The following is a 15,615-nucleotide window of genomic DNA, read 5'->3' on the forward strand; positions in this document are numbered from 1 at the left end:
TAAGGTAATAATTCAGAAGTGCAAGGTTTGTGAATTTTGAGTAAAAAAGTAAGACTCCACAACATCTTAACCCCTTTTGCCCAGCCAACACACCATTCCCCTGTAGGTGAGCGTATGAACTAGGCCAGATAGATGCATATCCTAAGGTTTTATCACCAGGGCAGGAAAGTGTTGACATGGTGAAAGCCTGTTATACTATGCATAAGAGTAATTCCTATTTAATTTTTCCATGATAAATGCAACCAGCCTTCCATCATCACGGTTTCGGTTTCTCATGGTACAGAGATCTGCATAATATTTAGTTTCAATTTCTCCCAAATTACACTAGCGTGCAGCCCAACAGTTTCAAACTGTCCATGCTTCTTTGCACCTGGCCTTTGCTCCGTTTCCCTCCATGCACGTTGCAGTAATGAAAAATAGAATACTCCTGACAGCTTTATAGCTAACACATGTAAACTAGAAATTCTAATAATAAAAAATATTAAAATAGGTTCATACAGTACATATTATGTTTAAGTAATATTTTATATGTAATATGAAACTCATGATAAAAAAATGTAGATTTGCATTTCACTTATAAGAAAAGATTCTCTCTCTCTCACTATGAAAAAAGTAAATATTTTGAAGTTGCAATATAAAGGGATTTTGACGTAGGAAAAATCTATTTCTGGGCGAGGGACCTGTGCCGCCCAGTGAATAAGCTCCATTTAAGCACTTATTCTTAGGTAATTTACTGCTAAATATACCAGAGAAAAAATGTAAAGGAGTGCTAGGTTAACTAGCTCGCTCACCTATTGGTGTCGGTATAAAATTGGGCGTATATTCCAGAGGTCCCGCACTATTTAGATTAATCCACGACAGAGAACCCCAATAGAGGAGAGCCGTTCAACCTCACTCGGTACTACTACAATGCATCCGCTCAGAACCCAACTCCTTAGCACCCAAAGTTTGGGGACTCCAAGGGAGAGGAGCTGGGAGGGTTCACTGGGCGGCACAGGTCCCTCGCCCAGAAATAGATTTTTCCTACGTCAAAATCCCTTTTCTGGGCTCGAACCTGTGCCGCCCAGTGAATCTATACAAGAGAAAAATGTCACCAAACTTGCAAAATAAAGGAAAAAACATAAGCGTAAGAGAAATACAGGATGCTTTAATCAGAGATGAGTACCAAAAAACAATTATAAGGGTATCTTAAATATGAACATAAATCCAATAAGGTAGGTATAATAATGCCGTGAGTGATAATATATACAGATACTCAGGAGCATAAAATTTACAAATATAATAACAGTATTCAGGTGCGAGACCAACGAATACAATAGGGTATAAATGAGGCAGGTAAGAGGGAGAGATAAAGAGTCAAGGCATTAACCTGTGAGTTACTCGGGAGTAACTACGCTCCCTGCGGCTACTGTAGAAAATTTTAGGGCTTCCAAATGTTTAAGGTAGTGTTTCTTGAACACTGACGGTGATTTCCACCCTGTATACCTGGAAAGGTCTGTAAAATTCATGTGGTGAAAGAAGTTCACCGAGGTGGCAACCGCCCTGATATCATGTGCAAGAGGAAAAGAGTCAGGGTTAGCTTGTTTAATAAAATACAAAATTTGTTGCCTGATCCCTTTAATAGTAATGGTACCGCCTTGTTCTCTAACGAATAGAGGCCCCGAGGAGTTAGAGGAGGTCCGGGATAGATAAGACCTAAGAGTAGTGACAGGGCACAGCGACGGATCTTGCGTGAGGGGAACAATTTTCCAGGAGGTCCATCTGTTTTGAGGGTCTTCATTCTTAGCCAAAAAGAATTTGTTAGGAGAAAGAAGGACCTCTCCTGAAGGCAGAAAGTCAATATGACCCGGGTCTCTCGACAAGGCTGCCAATTCAGAAATTCTTGCCCCGGAAGCCAAGCTCACTAGGAAAAGTGTTTTCCTGAGAAGGGGCATGTAATCACAAGAACTGTTAATGGTATCAGAAGCCAATTTGAGTACGTCATTAAGGAACCAGGTCACCGGGGTAGGACGAGTAACCGGTTTCAGTCTGGCACAAGCTTTCGGAATTGAAGCTAACAAAGAGTCGGTTAAGTCTATGTTAAAACCCACTAGGAAGATCTTTTTCAGAGCCGATTTAATAGTGGTGATAGTATTGGCTGCCAGACCTGATTCTAATAAAGATCTAAAGAAAGTGACTGTAAGGTTCAAGTTCATACAGTTCACGTCTGAGTCTATTAAAAATTTTGCCAACTTTTTAACTGCAGAGTCATACTGACGGATGGTGGAATCCCGTTTATCTGATTCTAGGAACAAGGTGTTTTGAGGATCAATATTGGCACCATGCATAGCCGCAAACTTCATAAAGTCCATAAAGTTAGGGCGCTCTGAATGTTTGAGAAAGCGTACACAACGCGTGTTTGTACTATCTGAGACAGAACCGGATTGGGTATCGGGTGAGGGTATAGTCTCAACTCCCGCAGGAGAGGATACCAGTTGCTCTTGGGCCAGTTGGGTGCGACCAAGGCTACTTGTCCCTTGAAGGATCTCAGTTTGTCTAGAACTTTCAGCAAAAGATTCACCGGGGGAAAGAGATAAATCTTTTCCCAGTTGTCCCAATTCTGTGACATGGCGTCTGTGGCGTAAGCCTGAGGGTCTAGATTGGGAGCCACATATACTCTCAATTTGTGGTTGGATTCCGTGGCGAAGAGGTCCACTTGGAGACCGGGAACCTGAGAGAGAATCCACCGAAATGACTTTAGATCGAGTGACCATTCCGATTCTAGAGGGGAGGTCCGGGACAGGGCGTCTGCCACTACATTCCGGACTCCCGCCAGGTGGACAGCTGAAAGATGCCAACGGTTCGAGGCTGCTAGGGAGAATATGGCTACTAGAACATGGTTCAGAGGCCCTGACTTTGACCCGCCTCTGTTGAGGCAGCGGACCACCACTTCGCTGTCGAGGACCAGACGAAGGTGTTGTTTCTTGGGAAGAGCGAGACGTTTCAGGGTTAGAAGAACTGCCATGGCCTCTAGCACATTGATGTGAAAATGGCGGAACAAGGGAGTCCAAAGACCTTGAACTTTCTTGAGCTGAGAATAGCCGCCCCAACCTGATAGGGATGCGTCTGTGTGAATGATTAATTCCGGGGGCGGAAATCGAAGGGGAACTGACTTTGACAGACTGTTTGCTCTTGTCCAAGGAAGAAGTCTTTCCCGTAGAATGGGAGGAAGGCGGACTTTCCTGTCCCGGAGCTTCCGGTTCGCCCTCGAACGCCAGACACGATTGATATCTTTCAATTTTGCCTTCAGAAGAAGATCCGTCACTGAGGCAAACTGAAGGGACCCCAGAATCTTCTCTTGAAGCCGTCTGGAACTTACTTTGTCTTTGAGAAAGCGTTTGGTGTTTCTTGCAATCTCTAACCTCTTGGGTCTGGGAAGACACAGAGTATGAGATATAAGATCCCATTGCAGGCCGAGCCATTGGAACTTCGATTTTGGAAGAAGACGGGACTTCTTGAAGTTGATCTGGAAGCCTAGAGATTGAAGATAATGGATGACTTTGTGAGTGGCTTTTAGGCAATTTTGGGAGGTGTCTGACCAAATGAGCCAGTCGTCCAGATAGGCTACTACTTGAATCCCTTGATTCCTGAGTTCCTGAACAGCGACTTCTGCTAGCTTTGTGAAGATCCTTGGGGCAATGTTGAGCCCGAAAGGCATCACCTTGAAGGAGTAACTTTTGTCCCCTAAGCGAAAGCCTAGGTACGGACGGAAGTGTCTCGCAATCGGGACGTGATAGTAGGCGTCTGTAAGATCGATAGAGGTGGTGACGGCCCCACGGGGAAGTAAGGTCCGCACCTGCGAGACGGTAAGCATTCGAAACTTGTCGCATTGAATGGACAAGTTGAGAAGGGATAGATCTAGAATCACTCTTCTCTTGTCTGAATCCTTCTTCGGGACACTGAACAGCCGACCTTGAAACTTCAGATGTTTCGTTTCTTGTATGGCATTCTTTTGTAAAAGTTCCTGGACAAATTCGACCAGGTCCGGAGTGGAATGTTGACGAAATTTGTTCGGAGGAGGAGGTCCTTGAATCCAACTCCACCCTAGTCCCTTGGAGATGATACTGAACGCCCAGGGACTGAACCTCCATTTGTTGCGGAAGGCATAGAGCCTCCCCCCTACCTGCTGCACCTCAGTATTGGTTTGAGGAGTTGCCTCCACGTCCGCCTCGGAAGTTCTTTCCTCTGCGAAAGGCTCTTCCCCTGCCTTTGTTCTGGTTAGAGCCACGGTGGTAGCCTCTACCTCTACCATAACTCTGGGAAGAGCTATGAGCCTCGTAGGACTGGTTAAAGGCAGGGGAAGTGGCGGAGGCACCAGAAAGCTGGCTCTTAGGTAGCAGAACGGTGACATAGTCATCCGAAGGAGCCCGAGAGGTGGAAGGCTGTGCAGGGGCAACAGAAGATGGAGGAAGAGGCAGCCGGAAGTTGGATGAAGCACTCTGTTGTTGCCTGAACTGGGTGGAGGTATATGGTCTAAGCTTCTTCCTACCCCGGGCTTGATAATTTGCGGGGTCATACTTGCGTTTAGGGGTCAAACCCCAACGGGCTTTAAGGCTCTGATTAACCCTAGTGGCCTCCGCCAAGACTTCCTCTACGAGATCCTCGGGGAAGAGATTTGAACCCCAACAGGAGGACCGGATGAGTTTATTAGGTTCATGCCTAATCGTCGCCTCAGCTAGAACATGCTTGCGACATCTGCGTTTAGCAGTAGCAAAGTCATATAAGTCATAATATAACGACTGTAGCGTAGCCTTGTTGAGAGACTTAAAAATACTCTCCGTATCGTAAGTCAAGGCTATCGACTCCGTGGATGTGGCCAGGTTTAGAGTACGGCCCACACGTAGGCGGGAATCATATTCCTGTTTAATGAGAGATTCCGGGAGACGGGGAAGCTTCTCACTAAACAAGACTGAGGCACAGTCTGCTGCAAGCTTGCCGGAGGTAAAGGTGGTATGGACGTTGTCCCAACACTCAATACCTGAGGGAAGAAGGAGGGAGATTGGATCCACCTCTCGGATGGGAGGCAAGGGCTTCTCCTCCAGAGCATATTGAAAGGCAAGCTCTGCCACCTTATTGACGCATGGAGTCAAGGTGTTCTTGTCCATTAAGAACATCGTAAAGGAGCTTTTATGAGGCGTCAGCATGGTGTTAGTGCAGCCGATGTCATTCAAAAATCTGGCCCAAACAGATTGGGCTTGCTCCTTCGGGAAGATGACCGTCTCTTTGGGGACCTTGTCTAATCGGACTAAAGCTTCCTCGGTAAGTCTGGCATAACCATGAAATGGAAATGCCAGACCCGGAGGAAAGAATTCAAAGTCCTCTAGAGGGCGAGTGCCAAGACCCTCCAGAGTCAACATTCCGTCTGAGAACGGGGAATGAAGAGCCATCCGCCAGGGGTTGTTCTTGGCAAACGGCGGGAGCTTAGAGGCATCCGGTATGAGAGAGCTTTGGACTCTCTCCGGAGCTCCTTGCTCTAAAGCCCCAATTCTCTGACCGAAGTTAGAGAACATCGTGTCCATCCTCGACTGCATCTCCGAAACCAACTTTTCCTGCATCTCCGACACGATGCGAAGCATAGCTGATTCGGAAAGGCCCGGGCTAGCAGCAGGAGGGGCGGAAGGAACTCCCGGGTCGTGAGACTTAGAGGAGGAACCAGAGGTCTTTGAAGACGGGTTCGTACCATGTTTAGAGCCATGAGAAGTCTTGTGAGGCTTGCGAGCTTTGGGTAAGGTCCTTGAAGTAGACTTATCCTTAGGGGGAACCGGGTATGAACGTTGAGACGAATCACGGTCCCCAGAAAATCCAAGAAAGGAAGAGCGATCAGAAGAAGAAGAAAGAGCGGGGCTGAGGATAGGAATCTCAGCGCCGGACACACCTGCCTCACTTACCACCCTACCTGTATCCGGCTCGTCTAGCAACATTGGTTCGACGTCCAGGTTCATGGAGGCAACATTGTCCTCCAGACCTCCGGGGGCGTCCGATGGATCTTGCTCTGGGTCGATGAGACCCGTTATAGTGGCATCAATGTGGGCAATGATGGGAGCTGCCACATGCCTAGCCACAGCAGCTGAAGACTTGGCGTTGGGGTAAACCATGGTGCAGTAGTCCTCAGATAGGACGTACGGCCGCTTAGACTTTACATTCCGGGCAAAACCACCAACCCACACCTTCAGTGTGGCCCGAGCCGCAGACTTTTGCTCCGGGGATGCCTGAAATAATAGTGGGAATTATAAAAGGGAAACTCCCAATGGTCCTTCAAGACCATAGATATCTTACTAATAGTAAATAAAATAAGAAGGCAATATAGCCAACGGGACTCACCGAGTCAGAACCAAGGGTAGTGATGAGGTCGAAGCAAATCACACAGTTATCCGGGTGCCATACCACAACGTCTTCCAGTTGAACCCCACAAGGGGCGTGAGATCGGCAGACGGAGTGGCCACAAGGCTGGTGCAGAACAGCTGCACAGGCCGGCGTCAGACAATGCACCATCTGTAAAAAGAATAGTATATGAGAAACTGTAATTCTCTTAATTAGGGGCGGGTCTGGAGGACCCGGGCCTAACATAGGTCTAACACAAGATTAGAGCCTAACTGTACTATTCTATAAGTGGCCTAACATAGGTCTAACACAAGAATAGAGTTTAACTGTACTATTCTTTTAAGTAGGGCCTAACATAGGTCTAACACAAGATTAGACTGTAAAAAATAAAAAATAAATTTTTTTTTTTTTTTTTTTTTTTTTTTTTTTTTTTTTTTTTTTAGGGGCGGGTCCGGAGGACCCGGGCCTAACATAGGTCTAACGCAAGGTTAGAGCTTAACTATAATATTCTTACATAGGGGCGGGACCGGGGGTCCCGGGCCTAAACATAAGTCTAACTTGAAACTAAAGTATAGCCATCCATTCCGGTCAAGCCGGGAGCATAAAAAAGGATGCAAAAACAAGGAATTAAGACACATAGTGTCTGATTTCCCGGGGTGGGGTAGACCCCGGGCCGGGAAATAAAGGTATATTCAATACCAATTCCTTTAGGGACTCCGGGGTAGTGATCTGTCATATATAATCATCATAGGAAATGTTATAAAATAATAGGGGGGCGGAACTGTAACTAAGAACTGCCAATCGAACCCGGAGGGTTTCGTATAACATAAGCCAGAATGAAAAGTGAATATAAAATAGGGTACACCGGGATCCAACTCTGTAGACCGGTGGCCAACCAGACTAGACAGAGACTAAACCGCCGGGCCACCCGGAGGACAAAGTCCATAAACACTTAACTACCCCCTCTAAAAGGAGGGAAGGCAACGGTCCCTTAGTGGAGGGGGGAGAAGCCTAGCCTCCCACCTAGCTAGAGGGGGAGCGTGGGGGAGGATCACGTGATACGAGGCAGCAGGGCTACCAACTGACGATCCCCAACAGACAGATCAAACGGAGTAATGGCACAAATATTCATTATAATAATAATAAAAGCGTTAAATATATGAATAAACACATAGAAAATTTTTGGGCAAGGCATGCAACATAAATAATTAAATCGCAAAAGACACACCTGATGGCTAAAATAACATTGCCGCCTTAGCACGGTCGGCAGCCATAGCGATACGTAAATGATATCGGCCCAAAAATTGAACCACGAGGATTCTAAACGCTAAATAATGAATATTCACAATAACAAATAATATTTGATAATAAAAATAAAACACATAGTAACACCGCAAGTGAAAATTAAAAGCTCTCAAAAACAGGAGTACCAACTGTAGTGAAATCAAGCAAGATCGGTATGAACGAAGAGAATAAACTCCTATAATATAAATATTAAACGATCTAGGTTGCTCAAAACACAGTAAAACCCAGCTTGGTACTTAACTTGGACGGTGTCTCCTGGGAAACCGACGAAGAAGCCATAATTCACTAGAAAATATCCAAAAATCGAGAGCACTTGAAAAATGCGGGTTACTGCACAAGTCGTGCTAAACGGAGTTGGGTTCTGAGCGGATGCATTGTAGTAGTACCGAGTGAGGTTGAACGGCTCTCCTCTATTGGGGTTCTCTGTCGTGGATTAATCTAAATAGTGCGGGACCTCTGGAATATACGCCCAATTTTATACCGACACCAATAGGTGAGCGAGCTAGTTAACCTAGCACTCCTTTACATTTTTTCTCTGGTATATTTAGCAGTAAATTACCTAAGAATAAGTGCTTAAATGGAGCTTATTCACTGGGCGGCACAGGTTCGAGCCCAGAAATTTTCTATTATAAGAATTCTTATTTCAATAAAGAACAATAAGGAAATTAGAAATTATATAGAGTTTCAAATATTCAGTAACTTCATAATTTGTTTAAAAATAATTTGATGTGAAATTTGTTGTTATACTACACTCTATTTTAGATTTTTTAGTATGAAGTACCACGGTCAAACATGAAATGAGGGGAGCATTACTAAAAGTAGAATAGGCCAAATGTTTCTCAGTAGTGTTCTAAATACTACAGATCTCAGATACAGGAAAGAATATCCATGTTTTATGCAAAAACTGCATTAAATAGAATTAACACAAAATATTGCGGGAACTACTGAAAAAGGGAAGTAAGGAATCAGGATGATAATGTACGAAATAAAAAAGGTATAATAAAAAAAGTGTGGTATTAACGGAATTAAAAAGCAGACTGGAAAGAAGGAAGAATGGAAGGTAAAATATTATTATTATTATTATTATTACTACTACTTGCTAAGCTACAACCCTAGTTGGAAAAGGAGGATGCTATAAGCCCAGGGTCTCCAGCAGGGAAAAATAGCCCATTGAGGAAAGGAAATAAGCGATATGAAAAGTAATAAACAATTGTAATACAGTGAACCCTCGCCACTTCGCGGTTCGACCATCGCGGATTCACCACTTCGCGGATTTTTTCCATAACCCATATATATACAGTAATATATATATATATATATATATATATATATATATATATATATATATATGTATGCATGTATTCATGTATATATGTATTTATGTATATATGTATGTATGTATATATGTAGGTATGTATATGTGTATACATATAAATATATATATATATATATATATATATATATATATATATATATATATATATATATATATATATATATATATATATATGCACACACACACACACATATATATGAACATATATCACAAGCACACGTGATTTTAATCAATGTAAATATCACCCACGAACGGCATTTAATACCGAATTCTATCTTGGGAAAATATATCCACTTGGAATTCATTTTATGGTAACAGCTTCTGGCCGGGTGGAGATTCGAACCCCCACCTCTGCGGCTGGAAGCTATGCCTACAATTTACACATATATATATATATATATATATATATATATATATATATATATATATATATATATATATATATATATATATGCACACACACACACACATATATATATATATATATATATATATATATATATATATATATATATATATATACATATATATATATATATATATATATATATATATATATATATATATATATATATATATTTATATATATCTAAAGTAGGAAGATGTGATGTAGTTCTAAGGGAAAAGTATGGGAAATATGTCTGGGTAATAAGCAAAGCTCTACCTCCAGTTTGTTTCTTCATTATGATCAGAGATAAATGTAAACAAAACATTGGTTGCCATTTTTTATTGTGCTTTTTAGCGTGTTTAGGAAACTCATGATATAAAATCACCTTTAATATTTGTGCCTGTTTTAGTTTAGGGTACTGTAGTACATGCATTAAGTGTTCTGTACATTAAAGGGTAGTTTGTTAACAGTACTACGTACAAGGGAAGGTTTTAAAAGTCTGAATATACATGTTGAATAAATAGGTAAATATGGTGTCACTACTTCGCGGATTTTCACCTATCGCGGCCGCGTCTGGAACCTATCTACCGCGATAAACGAGGGTTCACTGTAAAATATTTTAGGAACAGTAACAACATTAAAACACATCTTTCATACATAAACTGTAAAAAGAGACATGTCAGCCTGTTCAGTATAAAAAACATTTGCTGCCAGTTTGATCTTTTGAAGTTCTACCGATTCAACTACCTGATTAGAAAGATCATTCCACAACTTGGTCATAGCTGAAATAATATTTTACCAAATGTGGACTAAAGTCTGGGTTTTTTCATTCTATTGTAGATTTTTAAACTAAAATACTTATGATTTATTATTCAGGATGGCATCAAGTATTACTAAAGGGAAATAAGCTGAAAATAATGAGATAAAAGTGATAAAATTAAGGAAAATAAATTGAAGGGTTAATAGATTAAAAGTTAATGTAAAAATAGATTAGAGGGAAATCATATTAAAGTAAAAATTAAATCATGAATAAGATATATATATAACATTAAACTTGATAATAAAATTGCCTAGTTAAATTTCAAGTATTTTGTGTTGTGATGAGATTAGAATGAAACTTAGAAGTAGTTTATCAAGTTTTAGATGATTTAAAGTTTATTAAGGAAAAGATGTAAACATAGGAGTTTATATAGTACAGTACTGTACTTTAATATACAATTGTTATAGTAAAACTTACTGTACAATTAGTGGAGCACTTTATACAATTATTGTAGTAAAACTTACAGTATAATTAGTGGAGTACTTTAAAACAAAGTAGTGCATTATTTGTAGTGTCAGGAAACTTTATGTATGCAGTGATTATGGGAGCTAGAGTTCATTGACCCAAGAACAGCAATTAAACATATATTTTCACTCTTCACGGGTGTTTGTTACATAACCCACGCGAAGACGGAGGATTATATATATATGTATAAATATATATATATATATATATATATATATATATGCACACAGTCAACCCTCCATCTTCGAGTGGGTTATGTAACAGACACCCGTGAAGAGTGAAAATATATGTATAATTGCTGTCCTTGGGTCAATGAACTCTAGCTCCCATAATCACTGCATACATAAAGTTGCCTAACACAACAAATAATGCACTACTTTGTTTTAGAAATAACCAACCTCCTCCCCACTTAATTGTTGGGGATGATTTTAGTATCAAGTTTTCACGACTCTGAGTAAACTCATGGTAGAGTTACACAGAGGTATCTAACCCACCTCTTATGCTTGCCTGGAGGGTACATGGCATGTTGACTGAACCAAGAGGGGAAGAATGACAGGAAGAGCAATTTAATTTAATTTATTTATAATATTGTTAAGCTTGCATTTCTGAATTAATAGCTTATGAATTGAAATAAAATATAAGAATTATCTAATTTCATGATAAAAATCCTATTAATTTTACATATAAAAATACTTTTGCGTTACTAAATTTTTGTTTATTAACACAATGTTCATGAAGATATTTCCTATTATTGTTTTTGAGGTTATGTATATAAACACCTACGACTTGCAGGTTAAGCCTAAAGTGAATATGCGTCGCGAGTTGATGCAAGAAATCGTAACCACAGAACACGAATACATTCATGATTTGGAAGCACTTATGCAGGTTATACGTTTAGCACCGTCGCAAAAGGAATCACGGTCTGTGGACTTGAATGCCCTTATGGGTAATATCTCTCAGGTAACTATGAATTTTTTTTTCTTGTCATTAGGCTAAAGATTTCTACTTTTTTACATACTTTGGGATATTTTATGATTGATTTGTAGTGAATTTTCTACACATACAAGTACAGAACAGCATACAATTGTCATATTTTACTCATGCTACACAGATTGGAATAGTGCAGTGTAATCAGGATAGTGCCATCTACAGTATAACTAAAAATACTGCTTGAGTATCCCATTTTTTTAAATATTTAACTTAGCCGGTGAATATATAGCTGCAACTCTGTTGCTCGACAGACAAACTCTACGGAAAAAACTCGCCAGCGATCGCTACACAGGTTGCGGGTGTGCCCAACAGCGCCATCTGTCGACCAGATACCCAGCTCATATGTAAACAAAGACTCAATTTTCTCTCTGTCGACGTGTCGACAAGACGTACTTTACTCGCTGTTGCTAAACTGGAGTTTTTCACATCATATTGGTGAAGTACTATATTCTGGTTTTGAGCTTTCGCAATGCAGGTGTTTTATCTTCATCTTAAATCTTGAACTCGTTTTGCATAGATTTAATTATGGTGACAAAGAGAGTATGGACTTTCTTTCACTTTTAAATGGCCGACCCTTCCCTTAGACGGAAGTGTGTTTAGGCTTTTAGTAATTATCTTATCACGTTATAAATTAATTATAGATTTTCCTCTTCGATTAACTTTCCATTTATAATAAACATAAAAAATAAATTTTAATGTTTTGTTTATATGCGACCTTCCCTGAGAGTAGGCGGTCCTAACTTGGAAACCGAAGTTAATCAACGTTGAGCCCTTTATATCGTAAATAGCTTTTAAAGAGCTAAGGATTTAAAACTTTTTAAATGAAATATTTTATGAAAGAATTTCTTTGAATAGTCTTCGTACCTTTTTCAAAGATGAACTAACGTTTAGGTTGTTTATGCTACGCAGTTGTTGACGTTCAGGACGTTCAACATGCGCTCTATCGTTACGATAGAGAGAGAGTGTATCACGGTTTCACTTTGCAGAAAGAGTAAATCGATTCTGACGTTTTGTTCATTCTTTCTAAGCTTAAATGTTTTAAATTCTATTTTAAAGGAACTTTTTAATTGAAAAACCTTTCAGTTTTTTCCTTTGGTCAAATAACATGTTTTTTTGACGAAATGTAATTGGGCTCTTCTCTTAGGTGCGAAATCAAGAGAGAAAGAGAGAGAGAGATAGAGACGGAGGGAGAGAGAGGAGAGAAAACGTTCCGTTCAAGCGGGTAACGTTGTTCTCGAGTTGCTCTCGTCCCTAGTCTCGGTACGGGGAGAAAGGATAAAACGTTTTTAGTTTTTATTCTCGTCCCCAGGCTATGTGCGGTTAGAGATTGAAAACGTAGTTTTGAAGGAACTAGTGTTTAGTCTCTTCCCCAGCCACTGAAATTTTTATCTTAAAATATGTTTTCTGTTTTTTTCTGGTATTAATGAGCTTGCATTATACGACTTATTTAGCAATTACTACCTTTTAATGAAGGGTAGAATTGCGTGTTTCAGGTAGAAATCAGTAAAAGTTTCGATTTCAGTGAAATAAGTGCAAAACAGAAAATCGTAGTGATAAAGTGATATTGCGCAAGTGTTACAGTGTTGCGTCCGAGGGTTCGTCTGTTCGTGCCTGTCGTTCACCTAGTCCGGGACCTCTTGCAAGCTCCCAAACAGGGGAGAAGTAATGTCGAACGACTTATGGGTTCGAGAGGCCTTGATCAACGAACAGACGTTTCCCTCTATGGTATCGGGTGTATCTTACCAAGATCTCCCCTACCATAAGACGAGAGAGACGTTTTTTCTCCTCGTCATCCGAAGGCTTTTCGCATAAGAAACCTGTCACAAGGTTTCGAAGCCCTTAAGCGAAAGTCAGTCCTTTCAGGACAGGTCCAGCGTCCTGGTTACAGCCATTAGGACAGCTCTGACACTATGCAGTCATCGGATAACTGCTCGCCGCCTAACAAAAAGCGTAACACAGACTCCGAGAGTCTTTTTTGTTGGCAAAGTGTTGCGGTCACAGACGTTACCCTCGTCTCTTACCACAACCATTTCCGTTGATCCTTAATGGGTTGTATGGCAAGACATGCAGAATATGCTTGCCTCCCTTATGGAAGACTATTCTGCCGATTAGTCCGTTGAGTCTAGCCGTTTATCTCATCGATATCCTGGCTTTCAGCCAACCTAACGTTCCTTTGTGCTTCCTGTTGACGTTGGCGTAGCTAAGTCACGTCAGTCAGGTTGTTTAGAACCACACTCGATGCGGTCTCGTGTGGATTTTCAGCCGCATTTGGACGTTAGGCCACTTGCTGATGCTCCTGTTGACGTTCAAGACGTTCGCTAACAATCGGAGTTGACTTGTTTTGACGCTGTGCGTCAACCTCCGCATTCTAGAGTTGTTTTGACTGCTCAGTCTAGGCAGTCAAAGCAGTCTCGAGTGGACGCTGTGCATCCTCACGCACCTGTTGTGGTTGACAGTTAAGTTGTTGACAGTTCACAGACTGTCAAGCAGTTACATGACGTTGCGTCCTGGTCCGCTACTAATGCACCAGTGAGTGTGGACTCTGCCTGTAAAGCATTGCCACCACGGTAGGTCTCTCCCTTGCTTGAGACTCAGCTTTTATCGGACAAGGTTCCTGTAGATGAGGAAGTTGCTGTTCCCCCTCCTACTGATATTCCCTTGAGGACTCTGTCAGATGGAGAGGTGCCTAAAGCTGCTTAGCCCTCTATGGACTTTAATTAAATCATGATGATTTTTTTTAAGGATCTTTGTCCGGATCTTTTTGTAACTGCTGCTCCTCGTTCGCCTAAACGTCAGAGCTTACACTAGGCCTAGCTACTTCGAAGCCGTTGTTTTTAAGCTAGTGCTTTCTCGCTCTCCTAGAGAGCTTTACGTTGGCTAGGCGACTGGTTTATCACCAGGAGGAGTTTGGGGGATACAGCCTTTGCTTTCCCTTCTTTTAAACTGGCTTAGAGCGAGAGTCTGATATGACACGAGAGAAGTTCTCGGCTTGGGAGTTCATGCCTCTGCCCAGATAGACTTCTCAATCTCGTAGACTCTCCCTGGCGCCTGGCCAGGAGACGCTCCAAGTTTTTTACAGGTCAACTTCACAGCTGTTTTCGAGCCTTTGAAGTTTTGCTGTACAATTATGTCATGCATAAACAAGGCTTTCAGGGATGGAAAGCGGTACCGCCTCAGTCGCTAACCCCGTCTGTTGCCGCACCTGCTCCCGTAGACCCTAAATGGGCTTTGCTGCAAGACATGCAGTCCAAGCTTGCGTCCTTGATACAGGACTTTAATGCGGAGAAGGTTGCTGCCGAACCTTCTGGCCAACAACCTTCCAACCGGTCGGTTGTGCGTCCAGTTGACGCTGAGGTAACCTTCTCGCGTCTGCCAGTTGAGGTGGTTCCTCCACCGATGCGACCCAGTGTGGGTTGCCAGCCGCACGTTGACGTTAAGCGACGCTCGGAGGTGGTTGTTGACGTTCAGGACGTTCAACAACCAGCAGAGGTGACTTGTTTTGACGCAGTGCGTCAACCTCAGCAACCCGGTATGGTGTTGACTGCACAACCCAGACGGTCTAGACAGTCTCGGGTGGACGCTGTGCTTCCTCGCGCACCCATGGTTGTTGACAGTTCACAGACTGTGCAGCAGTTCCATGATGTTGCGTCCGGCTCCGTCACGCATGCACCAGTGCGACCGGACTCAGCGAGCCAGACGTTGCCCACTCCGTTGCCGTTTCCTCATCAGTTTTCGGATGAGGAACCCTCTGATGAGGACGTTGCTGAACAACAAGACGATCAGCCCCCAGAATAGATCAAGCCCTGCTATCCATCCAGAAGATGCTGAAGAAGGAACGCTGCTCAGTCAGGCTGTGGATGAGTCTGGTAGGGACGCTGTCATCCGTGGAACAATTTGTGTCACTAGGAAGACTACACCTCCGTCCTCTTCAATACCATCTAGCTTTTCACT

At 42.0% G+C, this 15,615-nt stretch overlaps 1 protein-coding gene across 2 annotated transcripts in view; it reads left to right on the plus strand.

Moving 5' to 3' along the window:
* The window catches only part of LOC137615189 (dynamin-binding protein-like), a 228,203-nt gene that overhangs the window by 81,360 nt on the left and 131,228 nt on the right, over nt 1–15,615 (plus strand). For both annotated transcript variants that reach the window (XM_068344831.1, XM_068344832.1), the window contains exon 9: nt 11,467–11,634. In XM_068344831.1, coding sequence (XP_068200932.1) covers nt 11,467–11,634 — 168 coding nt within the window. The remainder of the gene's footprint in view (nt 1–11,466; nt 11,635–15,615) is intronic.

Source organism: Palaemon carinicauda, chromosome 21, assembly GCF_036898095.1.
Source record: "Palaemon carinicauda isolate YSFRI2023 chromosome 21, ASM3689809v2, whole genome shotgun sequence".
Lineage (NCBI taxonomy): Eukaryota > Metazoa > Arthropoda > Malacostraca > Decapoda > Palaemonidae > Palaemon > Palaemon carinicauda.